The sequence below is a fragment of the Mustela erminea genome, chromosome 2 (assembly GCF_009829155.1).
Source record: "Mustela erminea isolate mMusErm1 chromosome 2, mMusErm1.Pri, whole genome shotgun sequence".
Lineage (NCBI taxonomy): Eukaryota > Metazoa > Chordata > Mammalia > Carnivora > Mustelidae > Mustela > Mustela erminea.
The window spans coordinates 108,635,851-108,658,733 of record NC_045615.1 but is presented as its reverse complement, the minus strand read 5'-3'; the positions used below and the strand labels follow the sequence as shown (position 1 = coordinate 108,658,733).

The following is a 22,883-nucleotide window of genomic DNA, read 5'->3' as shown; positions in this document are numbered from 1 at the left end:
GGTGGCTAGCGTTCTACAAAACCCAAGTTTGGACATGCTTAGAAATAAGAGAATTAGAGAATCTCTTCTCCAGTTTTCAAGCATTCAACTGGCAAATAGGTCTTGAGTACCTATTGTGTGTACAAGGCATCAAGGATGGAACAGGGGAGAAAAGAAACAAATCCTCATCTTCATGGAGTGTGTTTTCTGGCAGGGAAGAGAGACCACAGACAGGCAGTATATTTAATATGTCAGATGGTAATAGATGGTATGAAGACAACTAAAACAGGATGAGGATGGCCGGGGGCGGTGTGCATTGCCGTTTTAGGAGTGACTAAGCAAGTGCTTCAAGGTGACTTTGGAACAGGTAAAGGAAATGAGCGATCAAGCCATGTGGATGGCTGGGGGAAAAGCATTTTAGTTAGAGTAATACTGGGTACAAAGACTCCAAGGGCCATACCTACTGTAGGACCAGGGCAGAAAAGGAGAAAGATAAGAGGTGGGAGATAGAATACCAGGGTATCTGGTCGCAGAGTTAAGGCGGAGCTGAAATGGGTAGGTCATCCTACCCAATTCGGCTTAAGCTCTGAGTCAGGGGAGAACCACTGAAGGGTTGGAACAGAGGAGAGCCACAGCCTTATTTTCCTAAGACCATTCTGGCTGCTGGGGTGAGAACAGAAGCCAGGCCATCAGCTGGGATGCTGTGATATACTCCAGATGGGAGCTGAAGGTGGCTTGGATTGGGATCGGAGTGGGTGGAAGTAGCGGGAAATAGGTGTACTTCAGGTCTAGTTTGAAGGTAGAGCAAACAGGACTTACAGGGACTTATGGATGGGGGCAGAAAAAGACAGGAGTTAAAGATGATCCAAGCAATAGAAGGAATGAAGTATGTGTTTTGCAAGATGGGAAGACTATAGGACAAACAAGTTAGGAGAAGGAAATCAGGAGCTCAGCTTTGGTAGAGTGAAATCTGAGTTGTCTCAGGATAGATCACAGACCTAACTAAATGTAAGACCTAAAAGCATAAAACTTATAGAAGAAAATATAGGAGAAAAACTTCATGAACTTGGGTTAGGCAAAGAAGTCTCAATATAATCCTGAAAGCACAATCCATAATAATAATAATAAAAAAGTGATGCACTTGACTTCATTGACATTAAAGCTTTTTATATTTCTAAAGACATGATTAAGAAAATGAAAAGATGAGACATTTACTCAGAGAAAATATGTATGATATTGATCTGATAAAGTACTTGTATCCAGAATACATAGACAACTCTTACAACTCTACACTAGACAGTGAATCGGGTTAGTAATGAGCAAACATTTAATAGGCATTTTACTAAGATGATACACAAATGGCTAATAAGCATATGACAAAAATACTCACTATCATTAATCAATAGGGAGATACAAGTTAAAAGCACACTAAGATACCATTATACACCTCATAGAGACTATAATTAAAGACTGACCATACCAAGTGTGGACAGTTCTTAAAAACTGTTGGTGGGAGAGTAAATTGACATGGCTATTTTGTAAAACAGGTTGATAGTTTCTTATAAAGTTAAATATAAATTTATCATATGACCCGAAATTCTACTATTTCTCAAAAGCAATGAAAACAGACATCCATGCAGACACACTCCAAAGGTGTTTAGCAGCATTATTCATAATAACCCCAAGCTGGAAATAATCCAAATGTCCATCAACAGGTGAATGAATAAGCAAAATGTGGGACATTCATATGATGGAATACAATTCAGCAATAAAAAGGAAGAAAATGTGGATAGATGCTACAACATTTATGAATCCCAAAAAACATTATGCTAAGTGAAAGAAGCCTCACATGAAACACTACGTACTGTATGAATCAGTTTACAGGAAATGTCTGGAAAGCCATATTTGTAAGGATATAAAACAAACCAGTGTTTGTCTAGGGCTGGGGTGGGAGTTGGGATTAACTGTAAATAGGCACAAAGGAACTTTCTGGAGTGATGAAATGTTCTAAAACTGGACTGTGGTGATGGTGGCACAGATCTACCACCACCGAAAACCACTGAATTATATACTTACAGTAAACAAAATGAACATACTGGGTAGAAGGTTGCTGTCCATCTAGTCTGAAGGAGTCCTGGGCTAGAGATGACCATTTGGGACTGGTCAGTTACATTCCTGATAGGTATATGTTAGGTTTTCAAGTCTCTCTCTCTCTTTTTTTTAATTAACATACAATGTATTATTTGCCCCAGGGGTACAGGTCTGTGAATCATCAGTCTTACACAATTCACAGCACTCACCATAGCACATACCCTCTCTAATGTCCATAACCCAGCCACCCTATCCCTCCTCACCCCTCCAGCAACCCTCAGTTTGTCTCCTGAGATTAAGAGTCTCTAATGGTTTGTCTTCCTCCCGATCCCATCTTGTTTCATTTTTTTTCCTTCCCTACTCCCCAGAACCCCCCACCATGCCTTTCAAATTCCTCATATCAGTGAGATCATATGATAATTGTCTTTCTCTGATTGACTTATTTCACTAAGAGTAATACTCTTTAGTTCCATCCACATCATTGTAAATGGCAAGATTTTGGGGTCTTTTTGATGGCTGCATAGTATTCCATTGTGTATATATAACACATCTTTATCCATTCATCTGTTGATGGACATCTAGGCTCTTTCCATAGTTCGGCTGTTGTGTACATTGCTGCTATAAACATTTGGGTGCATGTGCCCCTTCGGATCACTACCTTTGTATCTTTAGGATAAATACCCAGTAGTGCAATTGCTGGGCCGTAGGGTACCCCTATTTTCAGGGTTTTCAAGTCTTGAGATGACCAAGAGAATGAGGATTGAGGAAGAAAAGAGGGCCAGGCCTGTTCCTGGAGGTTGGGGATATAAGAACCAGCAAGGACACTGAGAGGGATAGTCCATGAGGGAAAAATAAGAGAGGATCGCTGGAAGCAAAGGGCGAAGGGAGGGGTGGTGGTGAGCTACACCAAATGGGCTGAAAGTCAGTAAGGGAAAGATTGGCAACTGACCAGTGAGTTAGGCAAATGGGCAGTCACCGGCCCCTTCCACAAGAGCAGTGCCGACGGGGAGTGGGGACATGAGTTAGACTGGAGTGGGTTCAAGGCTGGACATGAACACGGGGAGGGATGACTCGGGAGACATTTTGCTTAAAGGAGTCTTTTGGAAAATGCCTTTCCCAACAACAAATCATCACACAGTGTATGCTTCTTACTTGTTGTACTCTTATGGTGCGGTCTGTGAGGGGGGCCACAAGAGACAGAGGAGAGGCTCAGGAAACAGCTCCTCATACTCAGTTCTAGAACTAGGAGGCATGGCAACGCAGGGCACACGGGAAGACCCCACCGTGATCTGGAGGTAGAAGACGAGAGCAAGGTGAGACCTTTGTCCGTGGCCTTTATTGGGATTTCTCAGGGAAGGGCAAGGCAGGGCAGGATAAATAGTTTAGGCCTGGCTAGTGTGAATCTTCTAGGGGGCTATAAGCTATAGTGGTGTCTCTAGTTGCTTGGTACCTGACCCTGGGATGATGCAGGCAGAGGAATATTGCTTTCTACGCCAGAAAGAGGTGGGCTCTGGATTGGTCAGTGTGCATCTCAAGAGCAACCTCCACTCTGAGTCCTTTGTCATCTCTGAGAACTGGCTCAAATCTCCTCAACCCAGAAAGGGTTCCCACCCCCCCAGGTGTCAAACATCATATCAAAAAAAAATACAGAATACAATGTTCTATTTATTCATACTTGTTTTAGTGCTTTAATTTGGTACCCTTAGTACCGTGTGAGGTCACGAACACCAGCGCCGGAGAACTTTCTGGCCTTTCCTTCATCCCCCAGCATGTATGTTCTGACTAGAATGTTCTTTCCCTTCTCCTGCTGCCAGACTCCAAGGTAACTTCCAAGACCCAGCTTTTTCAGCCAGGTCTCCTCTGGGTCCCCTACTGTCCTTTGTGACATATCTTTCCTGGGTCAGTCTCTCCATGGCTTGGTGACTTTTAAAAAGCAAGTCTAAAACGAACGATCTACTTCTTTACCTTTGCATCAGAGAATGCAAAGTTTCTACTGCATTTCTACTGCATTGAAAGGTAAAAGTTTCTACTACTGAGAAACTGGCTCTGAAATGATGCTTTAATCAGAGAAACTAACACGAATGAATGGAAAACAGATGTCAGTAATGAGGAAATTTATGTTCATAAGAAACTACTTAACATTTGATAGTTACTCCCTTAAGAGACGGTACAAGTTGGAATCATGGGGGAAATGTGTGTACTTTTTTTCTAGATGTTTATTTGATTTGGAACTGGTGCCTGTTCAGTGAAGTGCTTTCTTTATTTGGAATGTCATGACTGTATGGATGTTTGAATAGCAAATCAGGAGCCAAACCTTTCACTGCATGATTTAAGCTGCTGTTAATCAGGGAGGTGGCCCCTCTGAGCATGTGCATGGTGCATTGGGGGAGGCCGCAGAATCCGTGTGCTGGTATCTGAGTACTTGAATATGGTCTGACTTTCACACCCCTTGGAGGCCTGTAGGAATGCTATCATGTAGAGAGGCTTGTAGGTTCAAGATGAGGAGCTGGGGTGCTGGCACCAAGGGGAGGCCAGACCCATGAGAGGTTTGAGAAGTTAATGTAAGAAGGAGTCAAAGATCCGGGTCCAGGAGAGCAGACCTGGAGGGAAGGATGCTGGTGTGGAAGGTGAGCATACCTAAGCCAGAGCATGGCCTTGCAATAAAAAGCAGATAGGCCAGCTTGAGACATCTGTTCACTTAGTAAGCATCGTTGAGTGCTGTCTGGGTACCAGCCCTGCAGATGGCAGACCCGAAAGTCAGTCTCTACCCTCAAGAATTTGTAGTCCAGTAGAGAGCAGAGGCTGTGCACCAAAAAAAGATGACTCCAGACACTCGCATGGGCACAGGAGTCGTGAAGCACAGAGGAGGTGTACTCAGCCCACAATGGGGCACAGGGAAGCTTTCCAAAGTAGGTGGTGTATGTACTGATTTTTGAAAGGTAAGTCGTGAGGTTAAGACAAACCAATAAACAAAACCTCTATTTAAATAGAGAAGGGTTAGTTGAGGTAGGGAGAGTAAGGTAGGTCATTCACCCAAGTGACACTCTTTTGCAGAAGAAAATGAGGCAGAGCCAGAGTGACAATCTTGTGAAGGCTCCAAGCTGTCTCTACGCCCCATGTGAAGAGTACGCTGGGGGCCTGGGAGCTACTGCGGACAGTGTTGGGTGCAGTATTGCTACTGCACTTTCGTGGGCGACTGCAAACCCTTGGCTTTAAGGACCAGTCAGGGTAGTGATTTGTGTCAAGTGATGCCATTTTTGTGACCATGAAGAGCCCAGAGGTCTGCAGATTGGCCCCACCACCTCTGGCAAGGAGTTCTTCCTGAACGTGGTTTCCAGCCGATGAAACAATGCCTCATGATCTTGCCATTATGGGAATTACATGATGTAATGCATACAGTGACCTTTGCACTCAAGAAAGGTAATTATTTTTGTTAGTTATTTGGCAACAAGTTCTTCTTTTGGCTGAAGAAGACTACTATGTATGTGCCAGCCCCTCCCCAGGTGCTTTCTGTGTCTCTCCTGATTTCATTGTTGTAACTGCTGTATTACGTGGAGGTTTTTTACGATCCCCATTTTATAAATGAGGCTCTTGTGGCTTGGGAAGATTAGGTTATTGCTCAAGGTCCCATGACTGAATGTCTGAACAGTAGTATCTATCGGGTCTGACTGCAGTTTCTATAGGCTTCAAGGAATGTTTGCTGGCTTGACATGTTTATTTATCTTAATACCTTGGCAATATAATGGGATGTGGGCAAGGAAAGCGAATAAGGAATCTTGATAGAAATCCTATCAGAAAGCTTGCTACCTGGCTCAGAATGTGCTCTCAAGCTCTCAGAGTTCAAGACTGTCAAATTTTATCATCTGTCTGTCTACCCTGTCTATCTTCCATCTATCTATCTATCTATCTATCAATCATCTATCTGTCTATTGTCTATCTATCTTGGCCGGGTGATTCGGAGGACGACTCAGATAAACTACTGATTGCTTAGGGAAGAAAATAAAATGGAATTACGTGAGTTTAAAAAGTTCCATTGCATTGTTAACATAAATTGTCTTGTTGGGGCTAGGGAAACCACTGAACCTGAGGATTCCCCCAGGAAAATGTAAACAGTATTCATAAACTGGTCATGAGAGACGATCCACTGACACATAGTATTAGCCCAGCCCAGGTTGGGCTTATACTTACACACAAAGTATAACTCAGGAGGTAGCAGGATGGTTCAGTATATGAAAATCTATCCATATGATACCTCTCCATAATAGAACTCAGGAAAAAAAAAAACAAAACAAAACCACGAGACCACCTCAACTGATGCAGAAAAAGCATTTGACAAGATCTAACATCCTTTTATGATAAAAAAAATTCAACAAAATGAGGATAAAAGGCAACTACCTCAACACAGTAGAGGCCATACATGAAAGCCCACAAATAACATCACGCTCAGTAGTAGACAACTGAAGTATCTCCTCTAAGAGCCGGAGCAAAGCAAGGATGCTTCCCCTCCTGACTTTTATTCAACTCGGCACTGGAATCCTAGCCAGAGCTGTTAGATAAGTGCTATAGCCTGAATGTTTCTGTCCTCCCCAAATTCTTATAGTATAATTTAGCCCCAGTGTGATGGTATTTGGAACTGAGGTTTTTGGGAGCTAGTTAGGTTATGAGGTCATGACCTTATAAGGCACTAGCTCCCTTCTACCTTCCACCGTGTAAGGACAGAGCCAGATGACAGCCATCCGTGAACCAGGACGTGGGCCCTCCTTATGAAACACCAAATCTGCCAGTGCCTTGATTTAGAACTTTCCAGCCTCCATATCTATGAGAAATAAATTTCTGTTCTTTATAAGTTATCCAGTCTATGGTATGCTGTTATAGCAGCTCAGACATACTAAGAGAGCAAGGAAAAAAAGTTACAAAAAAAAGTTTCCTACTTGGAAAGGAAGACATCAAACTATCTCTGTTTGCTGATGACATGGTCTTACATATAGAAATCCCTGAAGATTCCAAACAAAAACACTGTTCAGCCAAATTGAGGATATAAAGTTGATATGAAAAATCAGTTGTGTTTCTATACACTAATAACAAAAAAAGCTAAAAATTAAGAAATTAAGAAAACAATTCCATTTAGAATAGCATGAAAAAGAATAAAATATTTAGGAATAAGCTTCACCAAGGACACAAAGGACTTGTACACTGAGAACTGTGAAACATTGCTGAGAGGAATTAAAGACACAAATAAATGGCAAGATATCTCATGTTCATGGGTTGGATGTCATTACTACTCAAGATGATCTACAGATTTAATGCAATCCCTATCAAAATCTTACTGGCATTTTTCACAGACATAGAGAAATTCATCTCTATTCATATGAAATATTAAGAGACCCTGAAATAGCCAAAATAATTTTGAGAAAGAACAGAGTTGGAAGTCTCACACTTCCTGACTTCAAAACATATTACAAAGCTATAGTAATCAAAATGGTATGGTCCCGGCATAAAGACAGACATTATGTCTTTGGGTGGAATAGATAGAAAACCCAGAAATAAGCATTTGCACATATGGGCAAATGATCTTCAACAAAGGTGCCAAGACACTCAATGGTAAAAGAATTATCTCCTCAACAAACGATGTTGGGAAAGTGGCAATTCATATGCAAAAGAATGAACTTGGATTCTTACCTTACTCCTGTAAAAAATAAACTCAGAATGGATTAAAGATCCAAATGTAAGACCTAAAATTATAAAACTCTTAGAAGAAAACATAGAGGAAATGATTCAAACACTGAATTTGGCAATGACTTATGAGCTAAGTCACCAAAAGTGCAGGCAATAAAAGCAAAAGCAGATAAATGGGACAACCTCAAACTTAAAAGCTTTTGTGCATCAAAGGACATAATCAATGGAATGAAAATGCAAACTGTGGAATGGGAGAAAAAATTTGCAAATCATGTATCTGATAAGGGTTGATATACAGAATCCATAAAGTCTGTCTGTAACTTAACAACAACTACCCAAACAAATAACTTGATCAGAAAATGGAAAAGAAAAAAGAAAAAGAAAATGGAAAAGGATAGATGTTTCTCCCAAGCACGATACACAAATGGTCCAAAAGCACACGAAAAGATGCTCAACATCACTAACCATCAGAGAAATGCAAATCAAAACCTCAATGAGAGATCAGCTCACATCCACTTAAGATGGCTAGTGTAGAAACAAACGGAAAATAACAAATGTTGTTAAGGATGTGGAGAAACTGGATACCTTGTGCAGTGTTGGTGGAAATACAAACGATGCACCCACTATGCAAAAGTATGTTGGTTCCTCAAAATATTAAGAAAAGAACTACCTTATGAACCAGCATTCACTTCTTGCAATATATCCAGAAGGATTGAAAGTGGGAGCGTGAAGATGTATCTGCACATTCATGTTGATATGATAATGTTGTTCACAATAGCCAAGAGGCAGAAGCAACTCAAATGTCCACAAAGGATGAATGTATCAGCAGGATGTGATATAATGAAATACTACTCAGCTTTGAAAAGTAACAGATTCCTATCACATGCTCTAATGTGGATGAACCTTGAAGACATTATGCTAAGTGAGATGAGCCAGTCATAAAGACAAATACTGATGATTTTACCTACATGGGGTGGCGAAAATAATTGAATTCATTTCATCAGAAAGGAGGATAGAGGTTGTCAAGGGCTAAGGGAGGAGAAATGGGGAGTTAGTAGTGTTTAATAAATATAGAGTTTCGGTTTTGCAAGAAGAAAGAGTTCCAAAGATCTGTCATACAATGGGAACAGTTACCTCTACTGAAGTGTATATTTAAAAATGGTTAAGATGGGGGCACCTGGGTGGCTCGGTGGATTAAAGCCTCTGTCTTCGGCTCAGGTCATGATCCCAGAGTCCTGGGATCGAGCCCCGCATCGGGCTCTCTGCTCAGCGGGGAGCCTGCTACCTCCTTTCTCTACCTGCCTCTCTTCCTACTTGTGATCTCTGTCTGTCAAATAAATAAAATCTTTAAAAAAAAATGGTTAAGATGGGTTGGGGTTCCTGGGTGTCTCAGTCAGTTAAGTGTCTGACTCTTGATTTTGACTCAGGTCATGATCTGAGGGTTGTGAGACCGAGCCCTGCATTGGGCTGGGCATGGAGCCCGCTTAATATTCTCTCTCTCCCTCTGCCCCTCCCCCGACTCGTGTGCACAGGTACAGTGTTCTCTGCTGCTCTTTCTCTCTCTCTCCCTCAAAAAGAAAAAAAAAAAAGATTAAGATGGCAAATTTTATGGGTTTTATTTTTAAACCACAATTTATATATATTCCGGCAAAGACAAAAAAGAGAGAGAGAGAGAGAAAGGCGCTACTTAAACATGGCAAAATCTTATTAATCCTTGAATCTGGTGTGGTGCATATGAGGTTCACTGGATTTTTTTTTAAGTAAGCTTTACACCCGTGTGGATCTTGAACTCACAACCCTGAGATCAAGAGTCCCATGATCTACTGACTGAGCCAACCAGGTTCCCTGGTTCCCTGAATTTTATTTAATTCTGTCCATGTTTGAATTTTCATAATGAAAAACAGAAGCCCCAAAGGGTCTGACGTTTACGATCTTAAGGACTTGGCACTTGCCTTGGTGACATTTGATTTCTTTTGAGAATATCAGAAGTTATTTTGATAACCAGACACGTAAAGCCTTAATAGATGGGCTAAAGAACTGTGAGCAGAGAAAATAAGTTTGTATTTCCTGTTCTGCTTGGAAAAAGTACTAAAAGGCGTTGAGGAGAAAATGTGCCTGAGGGTTGGAAACTCCTCTCCCTAGAGCAGCCAGCCTACTTGAACTCATGGTGGAACCCTGCGCCCCTAGGCCTTGTTGTTCCTCTTATACTCAAACACTCATTTTTATAACTGTCACCTCCTCATCCTCTGCTTCTCCCACAAAGTCTGACAGGGTTCTGTCTGAGGCTTTGGCTGGTATGCCCAGGGAAGACTGTCCAACAACTGTAACTGAGCCTCTACCCTGGCCCGAGTACTACTCTGGGCACTGGGGTTAGGGGGTTAGGGTCAGCCATGAATGGAGAAGACTCAGTCCTGCTCTCAGGGACAGTCAGCAAACAGTTGCCTGGAGCATGCCAGGGGGTGATGAGGGCTCTAGAGGAAAACCAGGGGGAGGAGAGAATAGGAGGAGGTGGGAAAGTTCTCTTTTAGACAGACAGTCAGCAAAGGCCTGCCCAACTTCTGGACCCCAATCTCCAACTCCACTTGGATATCCAGTGGACATCTCACACTTTGCAAGTCCTTTGCTAATTTACCCCAAACCCATTCTTTCTGCCATCTTTCCCCTCTGTCAATGGCAACTCTCTTTTCCCAGTTGCTCAAGTTACAAAGCTGACATCATCTGCCTCGCTTTCAAAACTCCTCTTCAGTTCAGGCAGAAACCCTGCTGCTTCTACCTTCCAGAGGCCCTGAATCTCACCCCTTCTTTTCACCTCTTTCACTGCTACCTTGGTCGCAGTCGCCACCACCACTCTCTTGGGTTTCGCCCTTGCTCTTTGCCTCGTCTGTGTTCTGTTCTCGCACCTTCCAGAGTCAACCGCTTAACATGGCATCTTGCAGCCTTAAGTCAGAGCAGACCCTCTGGCAGCCCTCATCTCACGGGGACTGAAAGTGTAGGGGCCCACAGGCTCCTCCCTTCTGGTCTCATTTCCTATTTTTCCTCCTTGCTCACTCTGTCAACCAGGGGGTCCTGGTCCTTGCTGTGCTGTAACCATACTGAGCACACTCTCGCATTAAGAGCTCTTTTCTAGTAGTGCCTGGGTGGCTCAGTTAGGTAAGCAGCATCTGCCTTCGGCTTGGGTCATGATCCTGGGGTCCCGGGATTGATCCCCACATCGGGCTCCCTACTGGAGCCTGCTTCTTCCTCTCCCTCTGCTCCTCCCCCACTCATGCTCTCTCTTAAATAAATAAACAAAATCTTAAAAAAAAAAAAAAAAGAGCACTTTTCTCAGGGATCTTCCATATTCCTCCAAGCCTCTGCTCAAACACGGTCTGACTGGAGAGGCCTTCCCCTGACGACCCTTCAAAAAATAGCAGCCCTCCCTGACACCCACTGCTTCTGGGCCAGCTTGGTCTTTACCTGCCTCTGCCGCACTTCCCACAGCCTGCCATACTGTATCTCCATCATGCCTAACTCACATTCTCTTTTTCCCTCTCACCCCCCAAATGGAATACAAACTCTTTGGAGGTATTAAGGTATTCTGTTCTTGTCCTCACTTTGCAAATAAAGAAATTGAAGTTTAGAGAGCTGGGGGAAATTGCCCAAGCGAGTAAGAAACAGACAGGTAGAGATTGGTACCCTCACTCATTTGACCCCAAAGACTATGGTCTTCACTGCTACAACTTCCTGGCCCTTGTGCCCCAAGGTTGCAGAAGGCATGGGTGGAGAGCTTTCCTTGAGGGGGCACCAAAGCCTGGGATGCTCAGGTGGTCACGAGGCATTCTGAGGTCAGCACGCAGTCAAGTAGGTGGGGACAGATGGGAGAGGAGAGGAAACAGCAGTGGAAGGGACCAGAGAACATAGGGTCTTGGGACCCAGAACAAAGAAGGAGTGTGGATTTTATGTGATGCTTATCACAGACTTCTGAGTAGGAAAGCAGCCTACAGTTTTAAAGAAAGATGAACATGGTGGCTTAAAAATATGTCCATAAATTTTTCCAACAGACACACCTCTCTTTAAAGGGGAAGCCCGATGTCCCCCCCCCTTGACAGTAGGCTGGACTCAATGCTATACTTGTAACAAAAGGCAGAGGTATGTGATTTCCCAGGCTGCCTCTACCTAACTCAGCGTGCATGGTTTTCTGCTCACATTTATGTGTTTCCAAGCTATCTGTCTGGATGCCTCCTCCCCCAACACTCCCTCATGACTCTTACACACCCTTCAGCATGTGTTCCTCTGTCGCTCCCTGGTGTCCCTGGCCCTGCTTCAGCCCAGAGTCTTTGCTGTATTTCTCATGGCTCTTGTCAACGCCAGTCCCTCATCTGTCTCTTGCTTTACTGTGCGTTGGTGTCACGAATGAGATCTGTCCTGCGATCTTGACCCATGGCTGGCTTTCTGCTCATCTTGGCCTCTCGTTTCCGATGCATGCCTGGCCCCGCAGGCTTTTTACCCACCAGGTGCCCCCAGCTCACTCATAGGACTGTTTTCTTTACCTCTTGGCCCACTTGTGCTGCCAACTAACAACAGTGTTAGCTACCCAGGGATGTCCAGACACTCGCTTGTCATGACCTTGTTCAGGCAGGCACATCTTAGCTTTCCACTGTTCTCCTTTTCTCCAAATCAGAAAGAGAGCCTTTAAAAATTTTTCACTTTTGGACTAATGCAAAGTCCAAAAGTCTCTTAGGTGTAGAACAGCTGAGTCACTGTGTGTTATCTATGTAATATGCTAGTGTATTTGTTACTGTGCATGCTATTTAAAGTACGTACATGCCTTTTTAAAATTTCATCCTCACAACCACTCCCATGATAGTAAATAGTAATTTTCCTATTTTAGGAATAAGGAACAAATTGACTTTTTATTAAGAGACTGGGTGGCTCAGTAGGTTAAGTGTCTGCCTTCAGCTCAGGTCATGATCTCAGGGTCCTGGGATGGAGCCCGGCATAGGGCTCCCTGCTCAGCGGGGAGTGTGCTTCTCCCTCTCTCCACTCATGCTCTCTCTCTCACTCTTTCTCAAATAAATAAATAAAATCTTAGAAAAAGAGTTTTATTATTGGCCAACCTCTCTGACCCTTTTCCCCTTGATTTAAAAATAACTACTAAATGGGACACCTGGGTGGTTCATTGGGTTGAGCATCCAGCTCTAGGTTGTGGCTGAGGTTGGTATCTCAGGGTTGCGGGATCGAGCCCTAGCTGAGCTCCGCACGGGGCATGGAGTCTGCTGAAGATTCTCTCCCTCTGCCCCACACACCCTCACATGTGCACACAACTCTGTCTCTCAATTCATAAATAAATAAATAAATAAAATCTTAACAAATATAAAATATAAAAATAACTACTTAATTATCCAATAGTTATGCTATGGACTGAATTGTGTCTCTGAAGAATTCTTATGTTGAAGCCCTAGCTCCTTATGTGACCATATTTGGAGAGAGGGCCTCTGAGGAGGTAATGGAGGTTAAATGGAGTTACACAGTGAGACCCTGATAAGTAGGATTCGTGTCCTTATAAACTCAGACACCTGAGTGTCTAAAGCAGGAAGAGAGGCCTTGCAGGAAACCCACCACCCAGGCACCCTGGCTTGAACTTCCAGCTTCCAGAATTACAAGAACATAGCCGTCTGAGTTACCCGGGCTACAGTATTTTATTGTGGTAGCCTGAACTATGACAAGTTGTAATCTTCAATAACGAGTAATTTTGAGCATTTCGAAAGAAAAGTGACTCTATGGGATAAAGTTTGGTTCTGTTTTCCTAATTTGTAACAGTCCTATGATATCATTGCTCTTAGATGGGAACACATTTTTCTTAGGGTTGGACTTCGGATGAGTTTGCTTCCAAAGCCCTCTGGTTTCTAATAGTGACTTTTTTCCTCAGCCCTGCTGCAGGGAGACAGGGTAACCAATTGTGTAATGATTACTTAACAACTGAAAAGTGTTCCACACCTTCTCCTGTAGTCTAATCCACTTCTCATGAAAAGCCATAAGCAAGGGATAACCCTTATCTCTACAATTGAGCAGCTAATTAATGATGTCCTTGGTAGTGGAGGTTCTTGGAAGGGGGAAGAATATGCATGTGTGTGTGTAGGGGGGTGTGGTATGTGCAGGGGTCCCCGAGGGCCAAGACCATTGAGACCCTCCCAAGTTCCCTGGAGTCTTGCAACATCTGATTCAAGGCCCTCCCTTGAATTTCTACAAATCTGAACACCTGTTACTATTCCTATTTCAAGGAATACTTACAAACACATGTGGCTATATAAACATGTCCTGCAGCTATGTGTCTTGTCTCCCAGACAGATGCTAACCTAGAAAATTATCCACAGAGTTGGGGTAAAGTGGGTGGAGGGGTGGCGGCCATGAATGAGAAATACGACCCATTAAAAATTCCCATATGACTCTGTGTTGATCACAGTAAGCAATTAATTAATACTGGCTGAACTTGATGTGGGGACACTTACTCCGTGGGCCACGACGGCTTGTTATGCTCAGGGGCCGAGTGTCAGAATCTTCCTGCATGGGCTCCTGCTGGTCACCCAAGTGGGGATTTTCAGACACCATTTCCTCGGGGCCACCAGCAGTGGGCAGCTGTGGGCACAAGGTTAGAGATGGTTACTCCCAGGGCTTCTATTGACTTAAATCCTATCTGGGGATGAGGTGGGTCACTCATCGAGGAGAAAGACCCCAATACTATTCAGATCTAGATATCCGTGGTCCTGTCACCTGCATCAGAAAAGGGATGCCAACCCTGAGTTTGTCTAAGAGGGTTCTTGTGAAATTACCGAGGCCTCCCACATAAAATAAATATTTCCACTATTTCTATGTATACTGTGCAGAGCTCTGCAGAAATTGGGTAGAAAAGGGAAGCAGAAAAGCTATGGCCAAACTATGTGATCCCGATTCCAAATAATCTGGAAACAGCTGCCAAAGTGTCCCCGGATGATTCAGGGCAAAGAATAGCCTTTGATTCCTTCCCCAGCTCCCCGAGGAGGAAGGGAGGCTGGTGTATAGGGAGGTGGCAGTGGAGGCCAAGGCTGAGTGACGGCTTTTGGAGCCAAAGGCTTGTCTCTGAGCTCAGATGAACCTTGGGACTTTGGGCAAGTTACTTGACTGCCTAGCTTCCTTCCTTCCCCATCTTAAAGTAGGGAGATAAAAATAGCCCATTCATGGAGATGCTTGCTGCAAAGTATCAGGCCAGGAGCAAAGCGCAGACATTTTGATTTAAATGAGTGGCGTGGGTTGGATCTGAGGCACCATCTTAAAAAAACAACAACAACCTCCCTCCCAGAACAACATTCCTCCCAGATTCCATTCTGAAGTGCCACTGGCATTAAGAAACAGTCTTCTGGATTTCTGGCAATGCCCCCCCGCCCCGCAACCTCTGCCCCCGCTCAAACTGCTCCTGCTCCGTGGTCTGCTAGTCTGGTATTAAGCTTTCCTTCCCATCCCTTCTTTTTCCTGTCCTGTCTTGGTTCACGCCCTGTCACCCCTGCTCACTGTGCCTGTGGTCCTTGAGCTAAGGGCTTGCATTCTTTCTGTCCGTGTAAGGTCCCCTGCCCTGGTTGCAGAGCCTCTGAGGGATCCTATAGGAAGGGGCTAAAGCTCCCTCAGGGGCCAGAGAGACCAGCCACGTGGCTGGCAGTGCCTCCTGAGCCCTGGCCCTCCCCTGGGTTGCTCCATCCCAGCTGCAGGAGAGGCAGAGGTCGCCTCTCAGCCCCTCCCAGCTGGAGTGTGCTGGGTAGGGGTGGGGGCTGGTGGAGAGAGGGTGTTTCTCCCAGACTTCGATCCCCTGGTGTCCTCCCCCCTCCCAGCCACCCTCTCTAGGCAGTCCCATCACGTGGCCGCTGGCTCAAAATGGCGCTCTCTCTCTTCCCTCCCCTGCTGGGATCTCCATTTTTCCAAGAAAACTGCCGCTCCAGAAGAACTTCCCTGCCTCCCTTTTCTCTGAGGAAAGGGGTTCCTGAGCACGGGGATTTATTTACCTTGAGAAGGCTGGTCTTGCTGGGGGATGGATGCTCCCAGACCAGGAGCGTCACTCTTGTGGAGGAGAGCTGGGGGGTGGGGGGCCTGCTGGTTTAGACCGCAGCTGAATTGGTATTTGAAATTGGAGAAAGGGGGAATTCCCCAGGATTCGTAATCCTGCACTGCCATCTATCGCCAGCCTCAGGTCACGGCCTCTCAAAAGACTCCGCCTTCCCTCTTCTCTGGCTTTCTCTCTCAGGAGACCTGAGGAACCTCAGAAGGAAAATGCTCAGAATATGGACCAGGGCCTCCTTATGAGGGTCACTTGTGAGGCCCCACACAGGTCCTACACCCTGCACCTTTCATCCGCATCCCTGCCTTTTCCAGGGGGCACCCTCAGAAGGAGGTGTGGTCCCCTGCCGGTGGGAGCATCTTGCTAACTAGTCTGATGCACAGACACCTGCTCCCTAGCCCTACCTACCTGTTTCTTCCTTTTTTGTCTTGCAGTCTTTGAGGTCTTCTTCTGCCTTCCCACACGTGTGTCCTCATCGTTTTCGATGAACTCCTTTGAAAAAATGCAAAGGGAAGAGTCATCACTTGGTCCCCCTGTCAGTTGGGAAACAAAACCCAGTAAGGGGGGGGAGGGGGCATTTTAGGTATTAACATTAAAATAGCCATCTTGTCCCTCCCCAAAACTTGAATGTGAGCAAAGGGACAGCTGCCATGGTTTGAGCAGCCACCAGCATCCACTCTTCTCAAAATAGTCATGGTCTTGAAAAGTTGTATCCAAATGGAAACGTCATAAATGGGGACAGCCTCCACTGTCCCAGATCCTCATTTGTGCATAGGACGTCACTGTGTTTCCAGAGAGACCCCATGACCTCAAAACGCATGATCTAATGATGGCCAAAGACAAGTGAATCTGCCAGGATAGCCGGTGTGTCCAGAGGGAGCACAGGATGACATCAGAATCAGACCTGGGGTTCCAAGGGCCGGGCTCCTCTGCACCCCTAGTCTCAGTCTCAGGTCAGGAATAATGAAGATACATGTCCAATCACCATGGGGTTTCAATTTAAAGAAAATGTTTGCAGGTCTTTTTGAAAACAGAGAAACTCTTTCACAGTGCAAACTTTGTTCTCTTTTTCCACATTGCGCTTACTAAAGTTTTACTTATAAAATGGTAGAGCTGAATGCTCAGAAGTGTTCAAGCTTTAAACTTCTCTGGTTCTAGAGTTTTATAAACTGGGCCACAAACACCTCTGGATGTGAGCGAGGTTGTAAGATAAACCTGGAACCTCACCCGTTTATACCAAAGTCAGTAGAAAGGTGTTCAAAACGAAACTGGGATTTTCGTTGCTGAGACAGCCTCCAATTTCGCATCCCTGCCCTTGGTCATCGAGCTTAGAGATGGCAAGAACTTCGGTTAGTGGAGGGAACTGAGGTCCTAACCAGCGAATGTTCAGAGCTTGGGCTCTCTTTTGTCCAAGGGACCTGATCTCCCTGACTCATCATCTAGGTGCAAGTCCCATTCTCACTGGAGCTTCATGACTCAGGGCCACCAGGTAGGGGGTATTTTTATCTTAGGAGTTGGCCAACTTGGGTTATAGGATATTGGTAAGACTGAGATGTGCAAATATGCCCTAAACTCATGTTTAAGCTCTCACTGGCTTAGAACAGATCTGTGGAAAATTTGAGTTTTGTTTTGGTTTAATTGTTTTTTGTTTGCTTGCTTGCCAATAATGTTTTGATTCTCTGTCAGTGGGAAACTGTCTAGTAGGACTACAAATTAGGTAGAACAGAAACTCCATGAAGGCACAGGGTTTTGCTTATTGCTGTAACCCCAGAGACCAGAGGCACTATAAATGTTTGTTGCATGAATGCATAAGCTGATGTGGTTTGTCAGAATTGGCTTCAAGCAAACCTGCTTGGTTTTAGCTAGCTCCTTCTGGCTTCAGAAGTCCTCAGTAGAAAACAGCCTATTTTCTCCATTTCTGCCTCTGTGGTTTCAAGTCAGTGAGCCTTGGAGCTAGGAAAGAAGATAGGCTTTAGAGCAGTAGCTTCTCCATTCAGAGGTCTACGGTCTCCTAACAGGAGATGGTCTTCCTTCTCTGTCCTAGATCGTGTTCAATGATGTTTTGTACACGATGGGTTGGAAATTGCAGGAGTCCTTGTGACAGAAGATTTCATTAGTGGTTATAATCTATGATTATTACCTTCACTCTGAATTTCTCTGCAAATCAATGTGCTTCAGTGGAGCTGACTCAGCTGCAGGTGATAACTCAAAATGGCTGTGCGTTGGAATTCATGAAATGGAGACCAAGCAGCCCCAGAGCATTCACAGACAGCCCGCAAGGATGCATTTCCTACACCTCAGCCCCCATCCCCACCACGTGCCTGGCATAGAACCCTCTGCATGCAGCCTGTTTGCAGAAAATGCTTGTTGCTGACCTAAAGTCCTCACTCACAAACACATGTGACATGAATGCAGTGTACACACAAACATAGCTTTAGGGGAACATCCAAGCAACCACTTACCTCTGTGATTATTTTTACTTTTTCTTCCTTGGGATTCATTTTGGCTGCAATGGCAGTTCCTGGGCAGGAGGAAAAACACAGAAAACAAAGAAGTCAGACCTTTGAAAATCAGTGAAACATCATTCTTCCTATCCATAAATAGGAAGCTGACCTCGATGGTCAATGAAGTGTTAGAGCTGAGTAAACGTTTCATTCCCAAGGGATATGTGCTTGCAGACCGAGATTGGTGTAAACGAACCCCAGAGGAAAAGAAAGAATGCTCGACCCTTCTGACCCCATGAGCCCAGCAATGAGCCCAACCATGAACCTGGCACCACTGTGAAGCAGGTGGAAGTGAGAAAGAGTTCTGCCCTTGGAGTCAGAGGCTCCTGGTGGCCATCCAGTCCACAGCTTCCCCTTTCCCCTCAAACCCCACCTCCCCAACCCAGCCTCACTCTCCTTTCTTGGCTTTGATTCTCAGTTCACTGGAAAGAGAGATGACACCCGAGGGGCTCTCCCCACCTCCTGCCCCTCTCCCACCCTCTTTTGCTTCCACTCACTGCCGAGCCCGTCCCTGCTCCCATCGAGGCTGGGACCTCACCCTGTGCACCAGGCCCCAACCCTCCTCTGGGACCTTGAATTGACAATTTTGCCCTTTCCTCTGAATAATTATGTCTTCCTGCTATATAGGCTCATTTCCCTCCATGAAAAAAAAAGTGTTGCAATTGCCCCCCCCCCTTTTAAAAGATTTTATTTATTTATTTGACAGAGAGAGATCACAAGCAGGCAGAGAGGCAGGCAGAGAGGAGGAAGCAGGCTCCCTGCTGAGCAGAGACTGGATCCCAGGACTCCGAGATCATGACCCAAGCCAAAGGCAGTGGCTTAACCCACGGAGCCACCCAGGCACCCCCAATTGGCCCCTTCTTTAAAAGGGCTCTTTCTGGAGGTGCCTGGGTGGCTTAGTAAGTTGGGCATCTGCCTTTTGCTCAGATCATGATCCCAGGGTCCTGGGACTGAGCCCTGCATTGGGCTCTCTGTTCCATGCGGAACCTGCTTCTTCCTCTTCCTCTGTGTGCGTGCTCTCTCTCTCTCTTTCTCAAATAAATGAATAAATCTTCAAAAAAAAAAAAAAAAAGGGCTCTCTCTGGACTTCACTTTTCTTTCTACCTAGTGCTCAGTTTTACAACCTTCTACAGGAAAACTTCTCAAACCCTCTTTCTGAGTCAGTTTGCTGGGCTCAGCACTCCCTGTAACTCCTCTTGTCCGGGTCTCCAGTGGCCCTGCTTTGCCACATCTAATGATCAATCCTTAGTGCTCATCTTATTCGACCCTCAGAGGCATTTAGTAACAAAAGTGACCCATCACCTCCTTTTTTCTTGAAGTAGTTTCTTCACTTGGCTCCTGTGATGTGTTCTTTCTTGATGTTCCTCCTACACCCCTCAGGCTCCCAGACTTCTCTGTACCGGTCTGCATCTCCCCGAAGACCATGCATGGGCTCTGCTTTGCCCTACTCATCTCCTTACTCTGTCTCTTGGCTTTAAATGCTGCCTGTCTACTGACACTCCCCACCCAGAGCTCCAGACTCAAATATCTAGATGCTCGATGGATACCTTCACTTGGCCTAATGTGCCCCAGGTGAAGCTCCATCTCATGACCCCCTGCTCTGCTTGTGCTGCAACCTTCCTTGTTGGAACAGACAGAACTCACTCGTCTTAAGCCAGAAGCCCTGGAGTCCTTGACTCCTCTGTGACTCTCACACGACACACTACATGCAATCCATGGAAATCCTGCCAGCTTTGCCTTCAAGTTACATTGAGAACAATCTCCGAGAACCTCTAAGTACTTCTAAGCACCCCAATTCACCTCTAAGCACTCTACTGTTCTCATCCTGGTCAGGCACCGCTGTCTCTCACATGGCTTCTTCTAAGACCCTTCTAATCTCTCTGCTTCCCACCTTGCTCATCCAGTTTGTTCTTCGAAGGGGGTGAATTGTTTAAAATTCCAGCGCAATCATGTCCTTCCTGTACTCAAAATCCAATGACTTCCTTTTTTCAACAGAGTAAAATTCCAAACCCTTTCAGTTGCCTACAGGGCTCTGTATGATCTGCATTTGACTCCTCTGGCCTCAGGGCCTTTGTACTTGCCGGTTTCCTCTGCCTAAAACTCTCTTGCCCAAGATAACTGCATAGCTCTTTGTCTCTTTTAATTCCTTCAGGACCTTACAGAGACCCTTCAGAGAAGGCCTACCAGAAAACTCATAATACAATGATAACCTGCCTCCCTCACCCTCCTGGGACTCCCTAACTACCTTATAATGATTTCTTTTTCCATAATATTTATTGCCACTCTACATATCTATTTGTTATTGTCTGTCCATTCCTGTTAGAATATAAGCTGCACGAGGGCGGGGACATTTGTTCATTGTTTATGCCCAGAACCTAAGAGTATGGCACACAGTAGACATTCAATAAATGTGTTTCAAATGAATGACTGAATCACTATTTATTGGCGGTGTCTCCTGTGGCCACCTTCTGGAGCCCTTTTAAATCTTCACTGTCCTCTCTGGGCTGCCAGGAGGATCAAATGGGAGAACACGGTGGAGAATGACTGGGGCTGATGAATCATAAGCCCTTCCTAATATCCCAGAATCCAAATCTCAGCTGGGCCCTGTCATTTAAGCAGCTCATCTGAGGTGTCCAAGGTTGCCCTGACCCTGATGGGGAATTAGCATATTTAAGGGACACAATGCATCTGAAAATCTGAGGTCTCCCTTCCAGACCTCCTCACAGGCTCCCAGAAATGGCAGAAGGAAGCTGATGACAGCAGCTCAGAAAAGAAAAGGACCGAGGAGGTGATCCCGACGGAACAAGGGGCAGAAAACAAGAACAGAATGCCGAAGGACACAAAACTCTCTAGTGAACAACTCTGGTAATTATGAGCTGGAAAAAAAGAACTGTGATTTATTTTAGGAAAGAAAGATTCATTCTCAATAAATACACACAAAAAAGTTAGATACGAAACAAATAGAAGTAAAAGTGAAAAATGTAACGGAGTTGATTTTTTTCTCCTCATTCTTTCCTGATCATTACCTTTGAATGAGTTTCTCAGGAAATCAACTGACATCAAAATTTATTTTTCATGAGCACGGTTCCTAAGAAAAGATCAATCAATCAATACCGCCTGACTTTAATATGCAGCCTGTCATCACCAACTGCATTGAGCACGTGTTAGTATATTCCTATTGGCATCATCAAAATAAGAGCCATGGTTTACTGCAGACTCACTTCGTGCTATCTCCAGATGTACGATACCCCCAGACCTTACGACCGTTCCGTTCCCATGTGAGGGACAAAAGCTTCCCCTGAGGTTAGCCTCTGACAGGTTACATGCTTTGTCCAAGATTATGGTCATTACATGTCACATTCGGAATCAGGACTTGGTGATTCCACGGTGCTCCCCATGCCACTCTTCCGCTCTGTCTCACCGTTTACTCCTGGTTTTGTAAAGCTATCAGTGGCTAGTGTATGCTAGTCCACTATCCTGGAACTATACACAGTTGAAAACTCCAGAGTATTTTCCCAGTGAGAAAGGGCTTTGGCTCCTTTAGGTCAATGATTTATTTAACTTAGTGCAGAAACCCAAAGGCATTTTTCTAGGAAGTACTGATCCCTTCATCCAAACAAATGGACTGTCTCTGAGGGTCATGAGTGGATCAGGGTCATAACCGGAGGACCCTGTGACAAATTCTATAGGACGCAGGGAAAAGAATGAAAGTGTATGATATAAGATGCACTACATCTCACCTTGGGCTGCTTAAAGAATAACATAGTATGAGCGTCCTATTCCAAAACAGTGCGAACATGGGTGTATAGAAATACTGAGACCTTTGTAAAACATATGAACCTGGGTTCCCATTCCAGCTCTGTTTATCAGTTGGGTGATCTCAAGGCAATGCCATCACCTCTCTGAGACACATTTCTTCTCCTGTAAACTTGCGATGCTAATTCTTACCTCCTGATGATTCTAGAAGGACTAGATGATAAGAGTGTGTGGGTAAAATACCTAGCATGGACTAGGATCTGGAGATTGGCAAGTGTTATTATTAAGAAAAGGTGATGTTATAGAGGGAAAGTAAAAGATAGAAGTGGAGATGAAAAAAGAGCTTAGAGGACAGAAAGGGACTCGTAAGAAAGAACAGAGGTGGCATTGAAGTTCCTCATTACTATCTTTGGTTCCCACTTTCAACCTCCTGGCTCCAAAACCTAAGGTCCTTGCTTTCCTCCCATCAACTGAGCCCCGGGGAGTTTCCCTTCTCATTGGTGCTTCTGAAACCCCCCTCAACCCAGCCCCATATGCCCACAGGCATTTCCTCTCTGTGTACTGAGCTTAGTTTGTTCTGTCCTAGCCTGTTAGGGATGTAGCCTGGAAACCTGGCAAGTGCTACACGCACCCCTTCTAAATTCATAATCTAATTCTACAAGGTAGTCCAGCCACCACTTCCCTTTGTATAAGGTTAGTGACATATAGCTTTATAGAATCATTTAATCAGCTTGACATAACACATATTACCCTGGAAGGGTATGTTTAAATGCCACACTTGAGCTACACTCTGGCCTATGCCCCATGCATTTATG

General features: G+C 44.8%; 1 protein-coding gene across 4 annotated transcripts in view; it reads right to left on the bottom strand.

Moving 5' to 3' along the window:
• Positions 1-22,883, bottom strand: part of CC2D2A (coiled-coil and C2 domain containing 2A) — a 133,774-nt gene that overhangs the window by 109,799 nt on the left and 1,092 nt on the right. For 2 of the 4 annotated variants that reach the window (XM_032333880.1, XM_032333879.1), the window contains 3 exons: positions 18,271-18,329; positions 16,217-16,300; positions 14,235-14,361 (listed from right to left, as the gene is read on the bottom strand). In XM_032333880.1, coding sequence (XP_032189771.1) covers positions 14,235-14,361; positions 16,217-16,300; positions 18,271-18,309 — 250 coding nt within the window. In that variant the 5' untranslated portion in view covers positions 18,310-18,329. Of the gene's footprint in view, positions 1-14,234; positions 14,362-15,755; positions 16,010-16,216; positions 16,301-18,270; positions 18,330-19,614; positions 20,268-22,883 lie in introns of those variants that run through there. The other 2 variants (XM_032333881.1, XM_032333882.1) reach the window with 2 other exon arrangements.